Below are 22,931 nucleotides of genomic sequence, written 5' to 3' on the forward strand. Positions count from 1 at the left end.
TGACTTTCTGTATTTCTGTAAAGTGTGAAATTTTCAACAACTACCCTGCATTCGTTTCGTTGTTAAATGAAAAATCTCAAAACACACTCAGGGACATGGTTGTCACAAATGACAAAAACGGGCCTGGCACACACCGTGTGTTCCCTAAGAGTTGACGGAACTGAATTCACACACATGCAACCTGACACACACACAGAGCTATCTTTCTTCTTAGCCTCCTGAGACTAAGAATGCCACATCTAGTCTTCACATTGTAAAGTCACAGCAATCAAACCATAAAGTGGACTTTGGAGGGTGTGCTTTCCTTGGAATATGTTCCAGATCCTTCCTGACGATGCTATCACCCTTTTTAGTCCCTCGGATCCCAGAGATGTCCCCATTGTTGCTACAAGTGGACACCTTTATATACCTGAAGCACTCAGTTAACTCTCCCTTCACCAAGAGGGGAGGGAAATGAAAATAAAACCAGTCAGCCTGTCCGTGGGGTTCGGTGCACAGAGGCCAGGCTGGGGGTTGGGGGACCCCGGCTCCAGCTCAGGAAGACTCTTTGCCTCTTCACCGACCTCACTTATCGAGCACCTGCTCTATCCACTCCACAGGGGTGATGTGAGCCTTCAAAGCGGCCGTGCCTGGAAGGGCTTGGGAAAGCAGAGACACCAGAGAACTGAAATCTGTGATTCTTAAAACACCGTGGGTCACTCTGATTCATGTCAAGCAATCAACTTCCTTTCAAACTATAAATTAGCCGCTGTAATTAGCAAGATGAACACCAAATAGCTCATTTCTGCCGCGATGCAGAAGTAATTTACCTATTTAAAATAATTCAGGGGAAGGAGGTTTTCAGGTTCTGTCTTTTTCACTAGTACCTTTTCTAGCAGGAACCGGAGCTCCAGAAGAGTCCCTGGAACCAGGCGCTGGGGCATCTAGTGTTCCCCTTGTACACCTGCACACCCCGGACCACCACTCTTCCATATGGGGGCTGCAATCACACACCCTTCCCCTTCCTTCTTCACTATTCCAGAGCTGCAACAAACAGCACATTTCCAGAAGGCTTAATGTTACCATGTGATCGTATGGAGAGGCTTTCTGTGTGAGTTGGGGGGTGCAGGTAGAATTAGGGAACAATGTAGTTGAACATGATCTGTACGCCTGTCAGCAGTTCCTAAGCAAAAGATGATGCCAGAGGGGACTTCCCCGGTGGTCCAGTGGTTAAGACTCCGCACTTCCACTGAAGGGGGGCCTGGGTTCGATCCCTGGTCGGGGAACGACGATCCCCCATGCTGAGCAGTGCGGCCGAAAAAAAAAAAAGATGATGCCAGAGGAGAGTAACAGGCTCCATATTGGCCCTGATCCAGATGTACCCTCCTTAGCCTGATGACCCCATCCTCCCCTCTTACATTTCATGTACCCCAAGCTCACCCACCTCCCTGCTGCCTGTGCCCTTCGCCACCCCTGCCTCTGCACAGTCTGCTCCTTCCCGCGGCAGTTCCCCGTTCCCAATTTCCCTGGCAAGCTCCCACGCTTCCTTCCAGGGCTTTCTCTGACTCACTCCAGCCACCACCCCCAGACTAGAAGCGATGGGGGAGCACTCACTTTGAGTGGCTAGCACGTGGCTTAGTAGAGCAGCTCAAGAAACGTGCTGAGTGAATGAATAAGTGAATGAGAACAGCCTCTGTGCTCACTCTGGATGGCGCTGGATTTGTAACCTTCTACTTACAAGCTGGACTTCTTTACTGGCCTCCAAGTTCTTTGAGAGCAGGGCATGGATGAACTTAGTGTTTCCCAAGGTCCTGGGGGTGTTCTAAGTGCTCAGTACATGTTTGTAGAACTATGGTATAGAGAACGGGTAAGCAACAAGGTCCTGCTGTGGAGCGCAGGGAACTATATTCAATATCCTGTGATGAACCAGAATGGAAACGAATCTGAAAAAATATATATATATGTGTATAACTAAGTCACTTGGCTGGACAGCAGAAATTAACACAACATTGTAAATCAACTATACTTCAATAAAATAAAATGCATTTTAAAAAAGGAAAAAAATGAATTAAAAGAAAAATGTAAACATACATGTTTGTTGAGTACATGAATGAGCAGAGAAACTTCAGGGGGTCTTTGCCAGCCCACCTCTCCAAATCCAAAGTTATAAAGCTCAGAAGAAGAAGTAACCTCTAGACCTCAGCTTTCCGAGCTAGAAAGTGACACAGAGTTGAATGCCAAGATCTCCTCTAAGTTCTAAGACTATAATTTGGAAAGGTAGCAATTATCACAAATCCTGATCAAAACACTTGGCATTTGGCTGCTGTAGAAAAGATTATTCTGGAGCTCTTGTTCAGGTGCTCCATTTATTTGAAATGCTGAAAACCCTTCACCTTCAAGATAAACAAGTACCCAGCAGTGCTGGGTGCATGTAGAAGGCACATGTGGAAATTTAGGGAACATCAATGGAACTAGCATGGTTTCACACGCTCTCCTGGGCTGTGTCGGGAATTGTTTATGTTTTTGTGATTGCTCAGATGGTCGAGCTTCTGGATACGGCAGCAAACACTGCCACATAATTGATGAGTGTGGCTGGCGCCAGAACTACCATCATGCAGGAGAGTCATTATCCTAAGAGGGACTATTTCACGCTGCTCTTAAAAGTGGCACTGCTCACGACGACATGGATGGACCTAGAGGTGATCATACTAAGTGAAGTAAGCCAGACAGAGAAAGGCAAATACCATATGATACCACTTATATGTGGAATCTAAAAAAAAAAAAAAGATACAAATGAACTCACTTACAAAACAGAAATTGACTCACAGACATAGAAAACAAACTTATGGTTACCAAAGCAGAAGGCAAACTTATGGTTACCAAAGCAGAAGGGAGGGATAAATTAGGAGTTGGGGATTAAAATATACACACTACCGTATACAAAAGAGACAACCACCAAGGACCTACTGTATAGCACAGGGAACTATACTCAATATCTTATAATAAACTATCATGGAAGAGAGTGTAAAAAAAGAATATATATATGTATAACTAAATCACTTTGCTGTACACCTGAAACAAACACAACATTGTAAATCAACTATATTTCAATAAAAATTTAAAAATAAATAAATAAATTTTAAAAACTCAAAAAGAAAAAGTGGCAGTGCTTAGATGGAGTTCCTACATGGGCTAAGCGTCAAATAAATAAGGTTTCATCATTAGTGGTTACAGCAGACTAGAGAGCTACCGACTGATTTTATGAGCACCTACTATGTGCAAGGCAGAATCCTGACAAGGAGCGCTGAATAAAGCAAAGTCCTCTCCCTTCGAGGTGCCTCCACTGTAGCAGGGAAGACAGAGAGTAATGAGGAGAGACACAGACGCATAGCAAGTCAGGCAGTAGTAAGTACCACGGAGAAGAATAAGACAGGCTAAGGGGATGGAGGTTGCCTGGGATGCTCCAGAAAACCCTTCTTCTAACTCTTTGCCTTATGCCAGCGCTGCAGACAACAATGCCTCTACTGTTGGAGCGAAATTTCCTTTATTCCTATCAGGAAGGGCAATGAGCCAGGGTTTGTGAGCGTCATAAGAACAGAGCAGAAACCTAAAACAGTGAGGCTTTTCGCCCCTGGAGTTAGAGTTGGCCGTTCCCAGTGGAGCCCCACGTAGACCCAGCAATTCTAGGAATTCGGGAGAACAGAGGCTCTTGACTTGCTGTCCTCTCATTCTCTTTTTATTGGGCTAACTGCTAAGCACGTAAGGTCGATTAGTGCATCCCAGAAAGTATGTTTTTTTCTTGCTATGGCCTCCATAATAAACTATTTTAATTTGATATAAGTAATCTAGCAATAATTCTGGAAATTGGACACATGAGGCTGCTGTTAATATGTGTCTAATTATGGAGCCATTTATTCAAGCCAGTATCGACCATATGACACGTCGTGTGCCGGGTGTTGAGGGGCAGAGGCAGCCATGGGCTTTGCCACCAGGTCGCTTAGCATCTACTAGGACAGATAAGACGACTTTGCTATGCTCTACGGTCGGACACGGCTGAGCTGTGAGAGGATCGGGGTGACGACAGCGGACATTGCTTCAGGCCCTGGGGACAACTGTGTCTTCACAATGGCTTTTGAGCTGAGACACGACCCAACCAGCCCACTGCCATGTGCGAGAATGACACGGTCCCGGGCTGAGTCACGACCCCTGGTCTCCACATGCCCTGTGCCGTGTGTGCTGAGACCACCACAGCCAGGGCGACAACCCTGCAAGCCTGGGGGGGCAAGTTCCTGGGCTTCGCTCCCGACCTTCTCCCCCCTTATTCAGAGCCCCCTCGGAATTCTGCCTGGTCCCCTGCCTCAGCTTACCCCCCGCCCAGTCTCCCCGCTTCTGTCTCTGTGCCCCAAGTCGATTCTCCACACGGCAGCCAGGACGATCTCTTAAATAACTAAGTTAGACGGAGCACCTTCCAAAGGCATCCCATCACCCTTGAAGCAAAATCCAGATCCTCACCGTGGCCCGAAAGCCCTTCAAGATTCCGCCCCGGCAATTTCTCCCACCTCCCCACTTACCATGCCTCCTTTCCATCCTTCCACTGCAGCCACGCTGTTCTTGCTCTTCCCCAAACAAACCAAGCTCACCCCTGCCCCAGGACCTTAGCACATGCCCTCCTCCAGGAACGCTCACCTCCAGAAACCACGTGGTTCTCCCTTACTTCTTTTTAAATCATCCCCTTAGAGAGGCCTGCCTTAACTACACTCTAGATTAGGCCCCTTTCCCTCCCTCCTTCATGGGATGTCTCATTAGCTGATGTTATATATTTGTTCATTTTCTTGCTAACTGTCTGTCTCCTTCACCAGCTATAAATGTCACGAGGGCACAGACTTTGTCTCTTTTGTCTATCTTGCTCAGTGCCTAATACCTGGCACAAACAAGGTGTTTAATATATACGTGTGAAATGACCCCCACGAAGACACTGGGGTATTAGATTCAACACACCTCTCGGCCCTGTTCTCACCAGCCAACGCCAGCGTTCCACTTCCTTGAGTGCTGAATGGCTTCCAAATATCTATCTTTGGGTTGGACCTCTTATCTGAGTTCCAGGCTCAAATATCCAATTGCTTACTGTATATTTCACTGGATTCCTCAAAGACTCCCTAAGAGGATGCCCGCCCAGCCCTGCTCTCTCCTTCTCACCCCGTTTCCACACATCGAGCCTGCTCCCAGTTCTTCTGTCCGTGAGCGGTGCCACCCTCCACAGCCCGCACAGGCCAGACATCTGAGGGTCCCTGCTGAAGTCTCCTTCCCCTGTCCCACCCCCATCCAACTCATCCATCCCCATGGCCACGACCCTGATCCAGGCCTCCGACGTGTCTCTTCTGGACTATTGCTGTCATCTTATAACCCAGGGGTCCCCCACCCCCCGGGTGCGGACCACTACTGGTCCACGGCCTGTTAGGAACTGGGCTGCACAGCCGCTCCCCGTCGCTCGCATTACCGCCTGAACCGCCATCCGTGGAAAACCTGTCTTCCACGAAACCGGTCCCTGGTGCCAAAAAGGTTGGGGACTGCTGTTATAACTGGCTTCCCTGTCTCCACCTGTGGGCCCTTCCACCTGTCGTGTTCACAGTGGGCACCTGCGGCCCTGTCACTCCTGTGCCTGAATCTGTGGTCGCTCCCCTCGGCTCTTAGGATAAAGATCAGAATCCTTCACCAGGTCTACAAGCCGGGTGGATGCTCTACCAGGACACGCGGATGCAGCTGTGCAGGTGGTCAAAGGCTGAAACCCCTCCATCCTTCTCGGTCAGTCCCCCTACTCCTGCCGTTCTGGTCCCTCCCCAAGACCCTTCTCCTCACTCGGCAACGTGGGGCGCAGCAGGAAACACTGGCGCACACGTGCCCACACTCGTGATGCACACACACGGCTCGGGCCCTAGGGCACGCTGACCCAGTTGTTGGCTGCTGTGACCATTGCCCCTGCCTCTCGGGTCCAGCACAGCCCTGAGGTCACCTCTCCGGCCTCATCTGGTCCCTGTTCTCTCCGCCTGCAGCCGTTCTGGCCGCCACTAAACTCTCCAGGCTTTTCTCTGCCTCTGGAATGTTCTTCCCTCCCCTCCCTCATTAACCCCATCTCACCCCTCAGCTCAATATCTCTTCCTCTAGGAGTCTTCTCTGACCTCCAGCCCTACCCTACATCTTTCTTACACATTCTCCTAACACCCTCTGCCTTTCCTCATGGCTCCTAACATAGTTTGGTCTGCAGATCCATTTGCGTGATTATTTGACTTAACAGCTCTCACAGCCGGTAGATTATAGTTCAGAGAGCATGAGGATGATGGCTTTTTTCTTTTTTTAACCACTAAATTCCTAAAGCCCAGCTCTACACGTGAGGAGGTATCCAGGAAGACATTGGCTACCCAGGTCTGAAGCTTGAAAAATGCTTGGATCAATGAAAGACACGGGTATTCATGGAAAGATACTGGCGTAGGCACATGTAGACATGTGTCCTTGCGTGTGGACTTGGTCTTTTCTATAACTATAATCATGGTGATCAAAATCAGTAGACATAATCTATGCAATAAGAAAGCTGCCCTGAATATTCAGATGTCTCTTAAATAAGCCTCTTTTCACACTACTTAGCGTAATTATTTCCAAGTATGGCAAACAACTCCCATTCTTTCCACGAAACATACTCTTTGAAAGCGTGTTGCTTATATAAGGATCAGCATTTGCCGTATTACTGCTATCATGGTCCACTGGCTCCAAAGATTCAAGCAAAAGCAAATTCTCGAGCCATGACCCCAGGACAAGAGCCTGTTTTTATCTTCTCAAAACAGTGAATGCGTGCTTTAAAGAGAAGAAGCTCTCAACCCATAAGGAGGACGGGTCTGTGCGCATCACAGGGCAAGGGCGTTGCCCGGATGGTGCGCTGAGGTTAACCCGAGGTTCGAATTCTAGCCCCGCTGCGCCCCACCGTTCAGTCCTCTCCCCTCTTCCCCGCCCCGCCCAACATGCTCCACTCAGAGCAAAAGCCAAATCGCCCGCTAACACCAGAAGGAGGCTCCAGCGACGCTGGCACTCCTGGGCGGGTCTGCAGCTCTGCCCCTGCGGCAGCACGAGACAAAGAGCAGCAGGGCCCAGATCTGGGGGAGGGGGTGAAGGAGCCGCGGGGCTAAACCAGCAGGAGGGGCTGTGCACCTTGGGGAGCCCTCCTTTCACACACCCGCCCTCCACATTATTGCCTCGCCTGCAGCAGTTAGCAGTTTCCTCTGGCGCTAAGCCCACGGGAAAGCGTGTCCCTAAAGAGCAAATACTGCCTCATGCTCGTGGAGCCTGAGACGAACCGAGGAGGTGCCTCAGAGGAGCAAAGGCAGAGGGACAGGCCATTCACACGCCGGGGCCTCACCGGCAGCAGCCCGATCAGGTCCGAGCCCCTCCTGGTGTCATCAGAATCTTCCAATTTCACACGGAAAATCAGCTCTGGCTCAGGGCTTAGGGACATGCAGTTGCCCCCATTTCTGCTAAGTGGCTCCTTTGAGAGCTGGCGTCCTAACCCTTGGAAGGCCTCTGAGGGGCTGGTGCGTCTCAAGCGGGCGCACTGCGGACACTCAGCTGGGTTTCTGGGCCTGAACAAAGGAAGCCAGAACTCGCATCGATGCCGCCCAGGAATGCATCCGCGGGTGTCCCCACGGGGCTGGGGGGTGGTTGGCGACACCACGACAGCTCACGCAGCCCCTCTCCTGAGCGCTCTGATCCCAGGACTCTCCCTTGGCCCCCAGACTTTGCTCCTACTGTCCCTCCCCATGAAAGAAATGGGTCCAGAGTGTCAATCTCTCCAAAGGCGACCTTTAGGGCTGTACATTTACTGAGAATCACCTCGAATGTCCTCAGGCCTGTGGACGCACGCAGGCTGGGATATTTGGGTGGAGGGATGACAGAAGGGGGGCTTACTTCTCCCCATCTAGTTTGCACCCCCAAGTCCGTCCACACGCCTGTCTCCCCTCTGAAGTTCACGGCCATGGCTGCTGCTTCATATCACACACCTACTTGTTTCCCATCACACATCCCCCGCCCCATCCTCTCTGATCTTCCAGCTGTGGATTTAGACCACAGAAGACCAACTGGATCCAAAAGGGGTCTTGGCACAGGGTATCGTCCATCTTAAGTAGGATGAGGGCCGGAGGCACGCCGCCAGTGGAAAAGTTAAGCTGCATTCCTGTTATTTCCCCTGCTGGCTTGTAAAAGTCATCCAGTCCAGCACAACACGGATGGACCCTGAGGACACCGTGCTCCGTGAAATAAGCCAGTCACAAAAGACATACACTGCATGAGTCCACTGATATGCATGAGGTACCTGGAGCAGTCAGATTCCTAGAGGCAGACAGGAGGTTGGCGGTCGCCAGGGGCTGGAGAGGAGGGAAGGGCTAGTTGCTGTTTAATGGGTGCAGAGTTTCAGTTTTAGGAGATGAAAAGAGCCCTGGGGATGGAGGGTGGTGACATCCATGGATGTACTTAAGGCCACTGAACTGTACACTTACAAACGCTTAAGATGGTCGATTCTATGTTATATGCTTTTCACCACAATTAAAAGCAATTTTTTTAATGGTTAAGATGATTTTTTAAAAAGTCACAATCGGTAACTTTCTTCTCAATCAGAAACGGAATCAGCTGTGTACCTGAACAACTGGCAGAAACAAACAAACACAACAAAAGTCATCCGATCCACGGCCCTGGCCACACCCCTGTCCTCCTTCTTGGGAGTAAGATCCTCTCTATTCAGTCAGTGCCTAGATTTCTGGCCCCAAACCTGACTCTCTGTCTTCCAATCCATCCTGCACACTTTCAGTCCCCTCCCCCTCCCCAAACCAAGCCCTGTCACTCAGCACCAGAAACAACCAGAGAAGCCCTTTCAGCCGCGCTAGTTCTCAGTCTCTGTCAACATACGACAGAGCAAGTCCTCAGCACTGTTTCCTTCTCAGCCCAGCAGCGCACCCACAAAGGCTGCTGGTGGACAAAGGAGATGAATGTCACCACTGACACAGCATCCTTCAAAGGCCCTTCCTCCAGCCCACTTTCAAAGGCCACAAATTCTAAGACCGCAGCAGGGACCAGCCGAGACTTCTAAGGGGAGAGGCCGCAGGGGATGGAGCCGGGTGCAGCCCACACTGTTCGGGCACCAGCGCTTCTCTATGGGGCCCTGGGCTGCTGCAGGGCCACAAACAGCAGGGTTAGGGCCTTCAGCGGGCGGGAGCCCTGAGGGATGTTTGAGGCCACCGGGAAAAGGTGAATAGAGGCAGATTCAAGCCTTCAGGAAAGGGCACCAGGCAAGAGCCGCTCTTCAGAGACCACATGCCTGCCTGCACCCTGCATCTCACTTACCTGGTTACAGGTGTTAATGTCTACCCCGTTCCGCAGGTGGTCCAAAGCTTTGTCCAAGTTACCCGATCTTGCTGCCCTCAGGAAGCTGGTAGCAGCATCGGCCTGTGAGGAGAAACAGCGGCTGTGAGTGGGTCTGCGTGACAAAGATCTCACGATCCATTCAAGCCCAGAGCTGTGCAAAAGGGCCAAGGTCACGGCGGCAGCCAGCACACCCTCCTGCTCAGGTGCCCACCATGGTCCCCAGGCGTGTACGGGCCTGGAGCCCCTGGACAGACAGCTCTCGGCCCACATGCGGGGCGGCCTTCAGAGCCCAGTCTCCATTCCTTTTGGTGTTTTTATGAGCAAGCGATATTGGCTAGGACCCGGGAGGGGCCGGCCTTCGAGAGGGTTCCCGTTCCACCAGTGATCACTCAGCAGGCCTGGCGTCTCACTGCCTCGATGCTTCCACGGGCTCCGCCTTCCTACTGAGGAGCCCAAATCACACTGCCCGGCCCCACCCACTGAGTCACAGACGGAGGCACCACAGGAGCCAGACGCAAGCTCTTTGGTGCTATTTTGTGGTTTTGTTTTTAAGTAAACAGCACGTAGCACTTACTACGCGCCCAGAACCATTATCGGCACTTGACATATAATATGTATCAACACACACACACAGAGATGCATTTCGTCATTTAAAATATCCCCAAGAGGTAAGTACTATTGCTGTCCCCATTTTACAGATGAGGGAACGGAGGCCCAGAGAGCCCAAGTGACTTGTGCAGGTTCACACAGCAGGGAAGAGGCACAGCAGGCAGTCTGGCTCTGCCACCTGACCTGGCACGTGGCACTTGCCAGTTTTCTTGAATGACAATAAAGCACTTGGGGTCTGCATGCTGAGGCTCAGCCACCTACAGGCACATCCAGATCCTGCCCAGGACATTGGTTTGTATTAGAGATGAATGATGGCCGGAGAGTGAGAGCTGGGGGGACGGCAGACAACTGCAGGGGCTCCGAGTAGCTCCCCTGCGTCTAGGGGGGCCCTACAGTCTGCAGGTACCTCTGCTCCTGTGTTCTTATCTGTAAGCCAGGGAGGGAGGGGAGCAAGGCCTTTCCCACACCCTGGCTGTGAAGCTGAAACGAACTATTATCCATGATTATAATTATTACATCAGCACAAGCGCTGAGCACGGTGCTTGCATACGGTGTGCACTCTGGGTGAGTTTAATAGGTGAGAGCTGTCTCGTGACAAGCCACGTGGGAAGTGGGGGGAGGTTAGGGTTGGGGGGCTTATGACGTTCCTCCAGAAGATCCACCCAGGGGTGCTCTGTCTCCTTCCATGCTCCCCTCCTCCAAGAACGTGCTGTAGTGGGCTGAACCGTGGCCCCCCAAGATACGCCTGCACCCTAAGCCCTGGAGCCTCTGAATGCGACCTTACTTGCAAAAAGAGTCTTTGCAGATGTAAGTATGTTATGGGGCGTGAGATGAGATTGTCCTAGATTACCTAGGTTGGCCCTAAATCCAGTGATAAGTGTCCTTATAAAAGACAGAAGAACACACACACACACACACACACACACACACACACACACACACACACACGAGATATAGGCAGAGGTCGGAGTGACGCGGCCACAAGCCAAGGAAGCTGGCAACCAGCAGAAGCTAGAAGCGGTCAAGAACAGTCGCCCCTGGAGCCTCCAGAGGGAGCGAGGCCCTGCCAACACCCTGATTCAGACCTCTGGTCTCCAGACTGTGAGAGAAGATATTTCTCCTGTTTTAAGCCACCAAGTTTGTGGTACTTTGTTAGAGCAGTCACAGGGATGATGGTCCCTAAACGTGGAAGATTCAAAATCTACAGCCAACAATCTCAGTGTCTTACAATTAAACCAAAGCAGGCCTGCACACCTTCACCAATTAAACAGTTAATCCAGGGCAGGAAAGATTCTCCAGCCTTACAGATCTTCACACCGGAGGGTTGCCCCGTGCCCCCGTCCCTGCCACCTCAGGCCTCTAGAGCTGCTCTAGAACTCCTGGCCGACCCCTCGCTGACCTTCCTAAACTCCTGATGTCCTGCCAGCCCTCCCCGACTCCAGGCCCGCAAGGGTCCTGCTATAACCGAAGCTCAGACCCAAGCTCTGAGTCTGCTGGTTCACGACACACGTGGGTCTCCATGCCGCCAGCAGGGCGGGAGGGCCCCTTCCTCCTCCCTCCTCCCTCCCTGTCCCCGCCACGGCATTCCCACGCTCTGTCTCCCACTGGGCCCACACCCTCACTCTCCGGGGGTCCTGACATCCTCTCATTTGTTATGCCCGATCTTGTCTTTCTTCCTAGTCCACTCAGCCCCTATGTCCTCTATGATGCTAACCTTGGACACTCAATACTTACCATCTTTAAATCTAGGAACAGGAGCCTGATTTTTTAAAAAAATACATTTTAAATACACCTTCCTCTAGTTCTTATATTTATACAAGGCTTGTCTCCCCCCACCAAATTGTCGGCTTCTCAGGGCAGGGACCAAATCTTCTATCACTTTTGAATCCTTCAAAGCATGAAGCATCTGCTAGGCCAAGACCTCCCTTGGCCTAAAACACAGGGCACCTAACATCCCCAGGCTCCTTGCCAGGGCATCTGTAGAGAAGGAATTATTTCAGAAATGAGGATTAATCTGTTGGTTCCTCATGAGCTGGATTCCCAGAAAAATCAGGCTCAAGGTTCAGTCCCTCCGAAAATGTCTGTCTGTGCCTGCTGGTTCAGAAAACCTGTCTGGACTCAGCTGTTTGGAAAAAAATAGTACATTATTTCCCCAAAATGAGAGTATTAGAGAGAGACACATCTCCCAATTGTCCAAACTATCTTCTGCAGCACAATCATAGGATTTGGGATGAAAACTTAAGCATGGTGGATACAAATAGATGTAACACCAACTAATGACACTGTCACTATTCAAAGCATTGAATCTAGGAAGCAAAGGAGAATATTTATGACAGACAGACAAGCAGATAAACAGAGGGCTGGGGAAGCCCAATCTGGATGAGACTGAAGAAGGCTCAATAGTTTCTGTTGTGTGTCTAACTGAACCATGAAATTATAATACTAATATCAATCAATTCTATCTTCCAATCCTGATCACAACCTGTGAGGCAGGTATAATTATTATGCCCATTTTAGAGGTGACAAAACTGAGGTTTGGGGAGGTTAATAACTTGCCCAAGTTCTGTGTTAGTTAACACTCAGGGATTCAGCCCAGGACTCCCTGAATCAAGCCAAAACCTTCCTACTGCCTTTGACCCTGAGGTGCATTCTCAGCGATTTCACACCTGAGGGTGACCAGAAAGCCATGACAGGTGTAAGGGCTGGGAGGGCCCCCATGCCTTTCCCAATTAAACAGTGAATCTATGGCAGAGAAAGGGTTCCCGGCAGGTCCCGGCTCGGACCCTGACCTGCTGCGTTGAGGCCAAGACAGGCCTCTAGGAAGGAATCATCTAGCCCCAGTCCTTCCCTTCCCTGATGATAAAACTGATGGTAAAAATAAAGTGACCGGCTAAGGTCACCTAGATAGTTAGAGGTGAAGTTCAATTGCTAAGGCGTTTTCATTTTCTTTTTAGTCTTCTCTGGGCATAGAGTCGTCAGGACCCAGGTAGGATCCTCAGGGTATCTTACAGGTGGATTGTAGGTAATAATGGTGTCATTCCACTGTGTATCCCCCAGTTTAATTCTACAACTTATTTCCTGAGGTCCTGTTTCAAGTCCAGGATCCTGCCAGGGCAAAGAGAGAGAGTAAAAATTCTGAATATAGGTCTCTGCCCTGGTGATTTGAAAAACAAAGTGACAGAGTTAGAAAGTGATCCATTCCACAAGCACGCAGTGGGCACCTTCTAGGTGCCGGAGGATATTTCAGCTGCAGAGCAAATGGCCCTCTTTGGAACATGAGACCCACTCTTGCCATCTTGTTCTGCTGAACCTCTAACTCAATTTCCTGCAACTTAATGATCTGTCCTAGGTGCCGTTTCCTGGTGCGTCTAGGAACAGTCTGTAACCCAGTAGGGCAGAAAGAGAGTCAAAAGAATCCAATATGCTCTATTTAGAATATCTACCTGAGTAAATACCAACCAGAAAAACAACAATAATGACAAAATACGAACCAGACTATCTCAGCGCTAGGATAAATTGGAGCAGAGCCCCTGGCCCTCCCTGAGTGCCCCGTCCCTGCAAGGCAGCCTCAGAGAGGCCTCTCTGTGTGGAGAGACCAGAGGAGCTAAAGAAGGCTGCTCGTTGCGTCCAGAAAAATCAGTCCACGATGGCCCTAAACCCTATACCACCACCGAGAGCTGTCACCCCTCTGAGCACCCACACCAAGGCTGCCCACTTGCGCCTTTGCCCCTTCGTCATCTTGAGCTTTATTTTAACCTAATTTTACCCGTGAGAAAACTGCCAGCATTGAGAGGAGGGGGGGCACACACATCTCATTGCATACCCGGCCCACATCCCTGCAGATTAACCCATGTGATGTCCCTGAACTTCTTTTCACAATGAAACAAGTTACCTTCATAAAGCCCTTCCTATGTGTTAAGCCCTCTGCACCAATGACTTCATTGGTTCCTCCCAATAATCTCCAGAGGCAGGTACTTTCATTGTCTCCTCTTCACAGATGAGGTAAATGAGTCACAGAGACGTTAAGCATCTTGTCCGAGGTCACACAGCGCATCCTGGCTGGGCAGGAATCAAGCAGTGCTTCCTCACTAGCCATGTTCTAGTGCCCAGAGATTCCACTCCAGTTCAGCTCTGGCTGGAGGGAGCCTTCCGCCTGCACTCAGAGGCTGTGCCCACTTCAGCCCTCGCTTCAGGAGGAAGGAAGCAGAGGGGAAAGGAAGGGAATGGAATTCCTCTTGGGACTCAAGTTCTCATCAGGGCTGCTCCTCAGAAAAGGGAGGTGAACCCTTGGTTACCTGAGACGCCCGACTATTATTAAACTTGCACTTCCTGAGTGGGGCGATACGAATATAGCAATAGATAAGTAGCAGAGGGGACTCCAGTGTCCGGGGAGGGAGAGCCGGAAGCAGGAAGCTAAATGTCAGCAAGCCTGCACCCGGGGGCAGGGGAGGCTGCCGAAACACCGGAGCCAGGTGGAGTCTAGGTTTAGACCAGGTGGGAGAACCCAGGGCCTCCTCACGCCTTCTCTGGGGCTTGAGATGGCCTGAGTTTTCCCAGGACAAATCATGACTGACTTTTTCAAGGTCTCCCAGTGCAAAATCTCATCTAAAAAGATGAATGGAAACTGAGCTCTCATTAATTTCTGTAAACAGTGATAAGACAGTATCTCCTTCCCAAAGCGTCTTGCTTGGGCAAAAGGCAGAGTCACTGTCACAACTCCCAGTAGAGGTTCTGGACCTTTCCCTGAGGGGCTGCAGCACATCCAGAAGACCAAGTACAGCAGGCGGTGTTTGGCCTGTATATGGGGGTTGCCCTTCACATCTGAGAGTCCCTTCATACTCAGCGCCCGGGTGTTTCTTGGAGCCCAGGTCGGGCCTCCAAGAAAGAACAGGCAGCGCCCGCCTGCACACACCTGTGTGGCCCCTGCATTAGGCTACTGACGACAGAGAAACAGAAGTGAACCCTGGGCCCCAGTGTGCGTTTTCATTAGGTTTCTTTCATTTTTCTTTCCAGAAAGTTGTGCTATTAAAGGTGTCACTGAGGAAACGAGGTGTGAAAGCCAGAGTCCCGGGTCCTCTTATGACCTCTCTGCACAAGTACAAGGCCTTGGGGAAAACCCCGTCCATTCCTGCGCTCGTCCAGCTTCATGCTGGGAGGCTGGGTGATGCAGGATGTGAGAAAAGCCACAGTGGACCCTGACGTTGGACAGACCTGGCGTGAAGCCCCGCTCCGCCACTTGATGCTGTGCCTCGCACAAGTTCCCAGACCTCAATTCCATTGCTAAAATGGGGACAGTGCACAGCTCGCCGGGGGGGGGCCCCGGCTCCCTCTCACCCCCATTCATTTCCCGCTGACTCTGGACCTCCGGGCGCGGGCGCTCGTGTTTCTAAGGTCTAGGGCTCAGGCGTGCCGCGGGCGCCCGAGGCGGCCCTTCTCCGGCCAAGGCCAAGGCCGGGGCATCCCCGCGGGTCCGAGTTGGTCCCCGCGAGGGGCGGCCGGTCGCCGCCCACCGCAGAGTCAGCCCGGCGGGACTGTCCTCCGGGCACCTCCGCGCGCCCGCCCGGCCGCCCGGCCACGGGTCCGGCCGCCTCCCGGCACCAGCCCCTCCGCGGCGGCGGCCTCCCGGCCAGAGGAATTTTCCTCTGGATCCCTCTAGAAGCCTCGGCGCCCGCGGACGTGAGGCAACAGAAGGGCGGCCGGCGCGCGTCCCCGCCCGCGCCCGCGCCGGGAAAGTTGGCGGCCGGCGAGCCCGCGGCGGGGGGCGCGGCGGCGGGGACCCCGCCCGGCGCGGGCCGGCCTGGCACTCACCGCGGCGTCTGGACCCGACCTGCGCGGTCGCGCTGCCATCGTCCGGCGCCCGCGCGGAAATCCGAGCCCGCGGCCGGCTCCCCTCCCCCGTTATCTGCTCGGCGGCGCGCGGAGCGCCAGCAAGTTAAGCAGCATCAGGCTAAAAATACAGGCGCCCGCCGCTCGCCTCGGCTCGGCTGGGCTCCGGCGCGCGGACCCCGGCGCCCGCCAGCCGCTAGTGGGGCCTCTTCATTTCCTCCCCATCCTCGCGTCTGACGCGAAAGGCAACGCGGAGCGATCTCCGGAGACGAGGCCCCTGCGGCCGAGCCCCGCGGCGCGGGCGCGTGGAGGGCCGCGTCCTGCGGCTGCAGGCGGGAGGCGCACACGTCCAGGCGAGGTGAGGAGCCCCACGCTGCATGGCGCTCCCGCCCTGCCTCTTGCCTCCCCGACCGCCCGGGTGAGTGGGCCCCGGGGCCGGCGGAGACGGCCAGGGCGAGCCCAGCAGAGGCTATTTATGCCCCATCACCGATCTGCATGTTTCCAGCTCTTGCAGCGTGTCCTGAGATGCCAGCTCATCAGCCTCTTCCAGCTGCTGCCGGGAGCCGCGCGGCGGAGTGAAGCTGAGACGCGGCTCTGTTACTACGTCTCCCTCATCCTTCCAGTCTGACGGTGTTTTAGGGAATGTCACCCAAGGCCGGAGGAAGCTCCCAGATTCTGCTCCGGGACCATCCTCACCTTTTTGTGCGGTCATTTCGGGGACAGATGTCAAGAGCATGTGGGGGGGTGGGTGACACCAGGGATTACGCTGAGTGATGAGCAATGGCCAGCAGAAGCAGTGACAGGGATTGTCACAGCCACTGGCGATACTGCTTGTCCCATTATGGATGTTCTGTATCATGAGCCCAGCTTCATGCTCTCTTCAAATAGCAGTCTAGACACGACACCAAATGCTCTTTTCCCACCCCTCCTGCCCCGAAGCATGGGGGGCACCGGACGGCTGTGTGTTTGGGAAGAATTAACCCACTGAGTACCTATTAGGTGAAGGACATATTGCGTTACCTCATTTAACCGTCGCAGGCGCCTCTTGAGGTAGAAGATGCTATTGTAGTTGTGTGGATGGAGAAGCTGAGCCCAGGGAGGTTAAGGTCAGGACCAAGGTTACTACCAGTAAACAGAGGGTCCAGCTGACCCAAAGCCCTTCCATTAGCAACACTGGCAAGATCCCCAGCCCAAGTGTGCCCAGTGCCAGGAGGGGACAACGCGCGGGATACCCTGAGGTTAGAAAAAACCGAGTGTTCTCCACGGTAAGGTGCTCTTGTAAATTGGTGGAGCCACTGTGGAAAACAGTATGGAGGTTCCTCAGAAAACTAAAAATAGAACTACCATATGATCCAGCAATTTCACTCCTGGCTAGTTATCCGAAGAAAACAAAAACACCAATTTGCATGCACCTCAGTGTTCATAGCAGCATTATTTACAATAGCCAAGACATGGAAGCAACCTAAGTGTCCATCAACAGATGAATGGATGCAGAAGATGTGGTACATATATACAATGGAATATTACTCGGCCATGAAAAAGAATGAAATTTTGCCATTGGCAACAACATGGATGGACCTGGAGGGTATTATGCTTAGTGAAACTGAGTCAGACAGAGAAGGACAAACACTATGCTTTTTCACTTATATGTGGAAACGGAACCATAAAACAAATGCATATAACAAAACAAATAGATTTACAGATACAGAAAACTAGTGCTTACCAGTGGGGAGAGGGGTGAGGGAAGGGCAAGATAGGGGAAGGGAATTAAGAGGTACAAACTACTGGGTATAATAGAAATAAGATATGAGGATGTAATGTACAGCACAGGGAATATAGCCGATATTTTATAATAACTTTAAATGGAGTATAATCTATAAAAATATTAAATCACTATGCTGTACACCTGAAACTAAAAACTAATATAATATTATAAACTATCTCTACTTCAAGTAAAAGAAAAAAAGTAAGGTGCTCTTCAAATCCATTCGACAATTAGGGGAACGTCCCAAATAAATGGAATAAATAAAGATCAAGAGAGAAGGACAGGATGTTGCCGAAAAAGAGTGATCTGAAGTGTAGAATGCAACTAACCGCTCCCATGTGGATGAAAACACTGGAATTTGAAGACAGCGGCATCAGAATTTTCCAGGCCTGAGACCCTCAACACCATCAGAGGACAGGCAACCTCTGAAGGGTGGGAAACGCCACACCCCTGTACCAAAGGCAGGTGTCTGGCTGGGGGAGTCACCACGGCCCCTTCTCCGAGCACAAAAATGCACACATTGTAAAGACACGGGTTACCCTACAGGTCTCTTCCTCTGTGCTTCTTAAAACTGCCTCTCAGATTTGCTAAAAGCCTCTACATAGAGAGCTTCAATTAATAAATTATGGTTACTGGAACAGCCCTGATCATAGCCCAGTGCAATATCTCAAGGGATTCCAAAGCACTGTTCCAACATTAATATTTAGAGAGAGAGAAATGCCCTACTCAAATGGCAGATGAACAATATGAACAATATAACAGTTTCAAAAGCACTAATTCAATTGACTCACACGATGAACTGAAAAATAGACCATTTTTAACAGCTGTATTGAAGTGTAACCGACACACTATAAACTGCATATTTAAAATGTACCATTTAGTAAGTTTTTATATATATATATAACCTTATAAAACCATCTCTACAATCAAGACAATGTACCTCCAAAATCACCTCCAAAAGTTTCCTTCTGCCCCTTTGTAGCCCCTCCTGTTGGTCCCTACCCTTGCCAACACTTGGTATGGTTAGCCTTAATTTAGACATTCTAATAGATGTGTAGTAGTATTTCATTGTGGTTTTGATTTGCATTGCCTAATAACTAATGAGGCTAAACATCTTTTCAGGGGCCTACTTGCCATCCACATAGCTTCTTTAGTGATGTATCTGTTCAAATCTTTTGCCGATTTTTAAATTGAGTTGTTTGTTTTCTGATTACTGAATTTTGAGAGTTCTTTCTAGACAGCACATCTATTTTAAAGGTGAGATGAACTGAGATCTTACACGTAAAGTGAAATGTTCAAAGTTAAATAGCAAAAATTCCCAACCCAATTCTGATACCCACGTAGTATAACTCCTAAGCCCAGGGTTCTTTATACCATAATTGCTATGGGTTATATACAATCACAAAGAAAAAAGATGAACTAGTCATAGTGGACCAGAAGCTGAATACAACCCATGGTACTGTTGAGAGAATGGGAAAGGGACTGAGGTATTATCAGAGGACTTGAGTACTCAGGACTGCCAAAAATTCTGTTTGTTTGTTTGTTTGTTTTTTTTGGCTGCGCTGGGTCTTGGTTGCTGCATGCAGGCTTTCTCTAGTTGCGGCGAGCGGGGGCTACTCTTTGTTGCGGTGCGTGGGTTTCTCATTGCAGTGGTTTCTCTTGTTGCGGAGCACGGGCTCTAGGCACGCGGGCTCCAGTAGTTGTGACACGCGGGCTCCAGTAGTTGTGACACACGGGCTCAGTAGTTGCGGCTCGCAGGCTCTAGAGTGCAGGCTCACTAGTTGTTGTGCAAGGGCTCAGTTGCTCCGCAAGGACTGCCAAGAATTCTTGACTTTGGTTGTGACCTCAGTAGGGTTGAGGTTTTGCAACTTAGATATGCAAAGTCGGACAAAGCCCAAGAGGAGAAGAAGGAAACAACTTCAGGCACGTTACCCAATGAGGCCTGAGGTTAAAGGACCTGGGATGATCGACATTAAAGAAGAGAAGGCTCAAGGAGATAGCCCTTAAGATGTAAACCCCTCCAGCACTAGACCCTGGATCTCAGATTGGGACTACTTCTATGGTACCCCTTTCCAGGTGCCATAACCACCATGATTCAATTCTAAGCTTCCTACAGGTAGAGGCAGCTTGGTTCACGTGTCCCGTATTCCCAGTCCCTCTCCTTCACTTTTCCCACCTGCTCCCCTATGTGACTAGCACAGACCTGGGCAGTGGTGCTGACTGCTGTATGAACATTTCCTCAGGTCATAAGGAAACGGTAAATCATGGGGTTAAATTGATGTGGAGAAGGTTTAGATCAGACAGAAAGAATTTTTCCAGTGGTAAGGGATGTGACTTAACAGAACTCATTATTCAGAAAGAGCTGAATCTTTGCTGGGGATCTTCAGGGTAGCAGAGAAACATAACTCATCCTTTGATATGGTGTAGAGAAGCGCAGGATAAACTAGATGACTTGGAAGGGTTTCTATGGGCTCTAGGGATTCAGAAAGATAAGCCCTTATTTTTTCTTTACCATTAATTGACTGTCCCTCCTCAACCCTCCATCACTCCCATACCCTTCGACAACAAAGAATCATCCTGCTCCTTGCCTGTTTCCTAATTTTTTCATACCTTAGGGCTGCGCTTTTATTACAGGTATTTAGTGTACCCGGGAGATTTGCCTGTGAGAATCACTGAAACCAAAGCAAACAACCAAGGCAAAGGACCAGAAAGGAATTGATGGGCTAAAGAAAAAGACGAGGGGAGCTTGGTAAGGACCCCTTGTTCTATCTTCCAGGTTCATGGCGTGTGCAGTTTTTTTCCAGTCGTGCTAAATATTTTACCAGCTGTCTCTGCAGTTCCTCACAGACAAGCGTAACGAGGTGCTGGAGGCTTCGGCCATGGAGTTCTGTCCTCCAGGCCACATCAGCTACGTCAGGAGGAGACAGTGTGGGGAGAAGAAAGGGATGCAGCATGCAGAACCCCTGGATGGAGTGGGAGCCTGGCACGGCTCCGGGGCCCCCCTGCCATGAACTCCCCCATGAATCTTTAGTTCTTCCAGAAACTGGGAGGATGCTTCTTCTTACTCAAAAGCCTGAAGCAAAGGATCCCAGGTGCGCGGGGCTCTCGGATGAACCCCAGGATGCTTTGGGGGAACAGAGCTTCAGGCGGCAGCCAGCCTGGACCCAGGTTGGCTCCTCTCTACAGGGACCGCAAAGCTGAGATTCAGGGCAGACCTGGGATTCCAGAGACGGGCCACCTGGCACCTCATGCCCCGAGCAGTGACCACTTCTCTCCCCCTGCAGGTCACTGGAGGGCAGAGGGCCTCCTGCTCCTCTCATTTTAATCCTCTGCAGTCAAGTCAGACTTGGTCCTCACTGAATTGCAACGTCATCATTTTCTTTTCCAGGCAGCCTTAAAATACTCAAAATTAGCAGGCCGCCGACAGTCGAGCTGTGTAACTTCTGATAAAGGGAAGTAACTTTTCTGAGCATGGGTTTCCTCATCAGTGACATGAAAATAACCTTCCCCTGTCCCCCACCCCCAGGTATTGTGAGAATTATGTAAAAATGCCCAGCACCACTGCAGGCATGTAGTAGGTCCTCAGTAAACGACAGGGATGCTCTTTTTTCCTCCGCCCCTCCCTTCCTTCACCAAAGCTTGGGTCAAAGGTCAACTCCCGCCTCCCGCTCCGAGGTAGGGGGTGTGACTGATTTTGCTTCTACGCTGGAAAATTAGGGCCCCGTCACCACTTCTGCAAGGTCAGAACACCCACGGCGGGATACAGGTCCCCAGGCATCCCCAGCACGCTGCTGGAGCCACTGGACCTCTTGGGCTTTCTTTCACTGCATCATTTTCAATTTCCATTGTCTCTGCAGTGGAGAACCAACTCTCAGGGTGCGTGTACAGCTGAAGCCTTGCTCCCGAGCCCAGCCCGGGTCCACAGCTCCTCCCCTGCTGACAAGGCTCGCTTTGCCCCCCGCCATTCTTCTATCTGCGTCGCCCCGCACGCGCTCAGGGAGTTGCCCCGGCCCTCCGAGTCTCTCTGTACGAGGCCGATAAGGGCGCGCGCCAGGAGCCCCGCCCTTTACTGAGAAAGGCAGGCTGGCTTATCACCACCTGGGGCAGCGGTCAACCACCCGGGGAGTCTGTGAACCACCTAGAGCATCGCTGCCGCGGGTGGGGGTGGGGGGGAAAGTCTTTCGTCGTGTGCGCACTATTGCACCCTCCTGCCCTAACCCCCTCCGTAGTTAATTAGGAAGGAACTTCACAGAATAGATGCTCCAGCTGGCGCGTTGAATGGACCAAGAAATCCAGTGTGACTCCTTCAGACCTTTGGTAGTGAGAGAGGAGAGAGAGGCGAGGAAAGAGAGCCTGGCTTGTTTTTCCATTTAACTCTGTGTGGTGAGCTCCGCGCGGCCAATTCAGCTGGCGCAAGGATCCCGGGTGCGGCGCCTATTTAGGGAAGTGATCGGAGCCGGGTATCAGGTGCCACGGTGCTGGCACTGGGCTCTATCGTGTTCCTTTTAAGAGGGTTCGCAGGCCCGGAGTCTATTTTTAAACCTATGAGAAGGTGCTACATGGATTCCACGGAAGGCCAACGTTAAACCCGAGATCACACCGGGGAGGCGGGGAGAGTGCAGCTGAATCTAGGATTTTCTCTTCACGTACACACAGGGCTTCCCCTTAGCCCTGGGACCAGAGACTGACGGTCCATCGAAAGGATCTCTTTAGTTGCAGGCCCCTCTTGGACATGACCTTGTGGAATTTGACTCCTGACCATGAACGCTTGAGCTACCCGCTGGGACTATGTTTCAGTATTGAGATTTTAAAAATATACCCGCCCCCCCCGCCCCCCCCCCCGCCCCCCCCCCCCGCCCTGTGAAAAATCAACATGCCTTTGTATATGTCTGTCATCTCTCTTCTGATTTTCAAATCAGGAACAGAAACCCGAACACTCTGCCCGCCCCCCAGCACTGCACGCCCACCGTCAAGTTTGCCAAGGAGAGGATGCCAGCAAAGCCTGACCTCTGCAGGGGTCTCTGTGCCCACCCCCTGCCCTGGAAGTCTCGTCCCTGTGCTGGAAAGAAGGGTGGGAAGGGGGCTCGAAGGGCGAGTCTGCAGGGCACGGGATTATTCTCCCAATAGTGAGAAGCCAACAGGCACCAGACATCAGTTTCTCATCAAATAACCAGATGAAGAGAACACAGTGTTTTATGTACAATAACAAGTTTCAGCGTCCGCGTCCATTTCTCTTTCTGGGTAAGAAGTAGACCTGGAATTTCCTAAAGAACGAGCTGCCCTGAGAACAAGCAAGTGCTTCTGCTGAGCAGTTCTGGGACCACCCAGGACCACCAGACAGGGCAGTAAGCAT

The 22,931-nt window shown here is 51.3% G+C and overlaps 1 protein-coding gene across 1 annotated transcript in view; it reads right to left on the reverse strand.

Annotated features, from left to right (window-relative positions):
* Window positions 1-22,931, reverse strand: part of ANK1 (ankyrin 1) — a 205,515-nt gene that overhangs the window by 80,344 nt on the left and 102,240 nt on the right. The window contains exon 2 of the mRNA XM_061177537.1: window positions 9,358-9,459. Coding sequence (XP_061033520.1) covers window positions 9,358-9,459 — 102 coding nt within the window. The remainder of the gene's footprint in view (window positions 1-9,357; window positions 9,460-22,931) is intronic.

Source organism: Eubalaena glacialis, chromosome 20, assembly GCF_028564815.1.
Source record: "Eubalaena glacialis isolate mEubGla1 chromosome 20, mEubGla1.1.hap2.+ XY, whole genome shotgun sequence".
In the NCBI taxonomy this organism is placed as follows: domain Eukaryota; kingdom Metazoa; phylum Chordata; class Mammalia; order Artiodactyla; family Balaenidae; genus Eubalaena; species Eubalaena glacialis.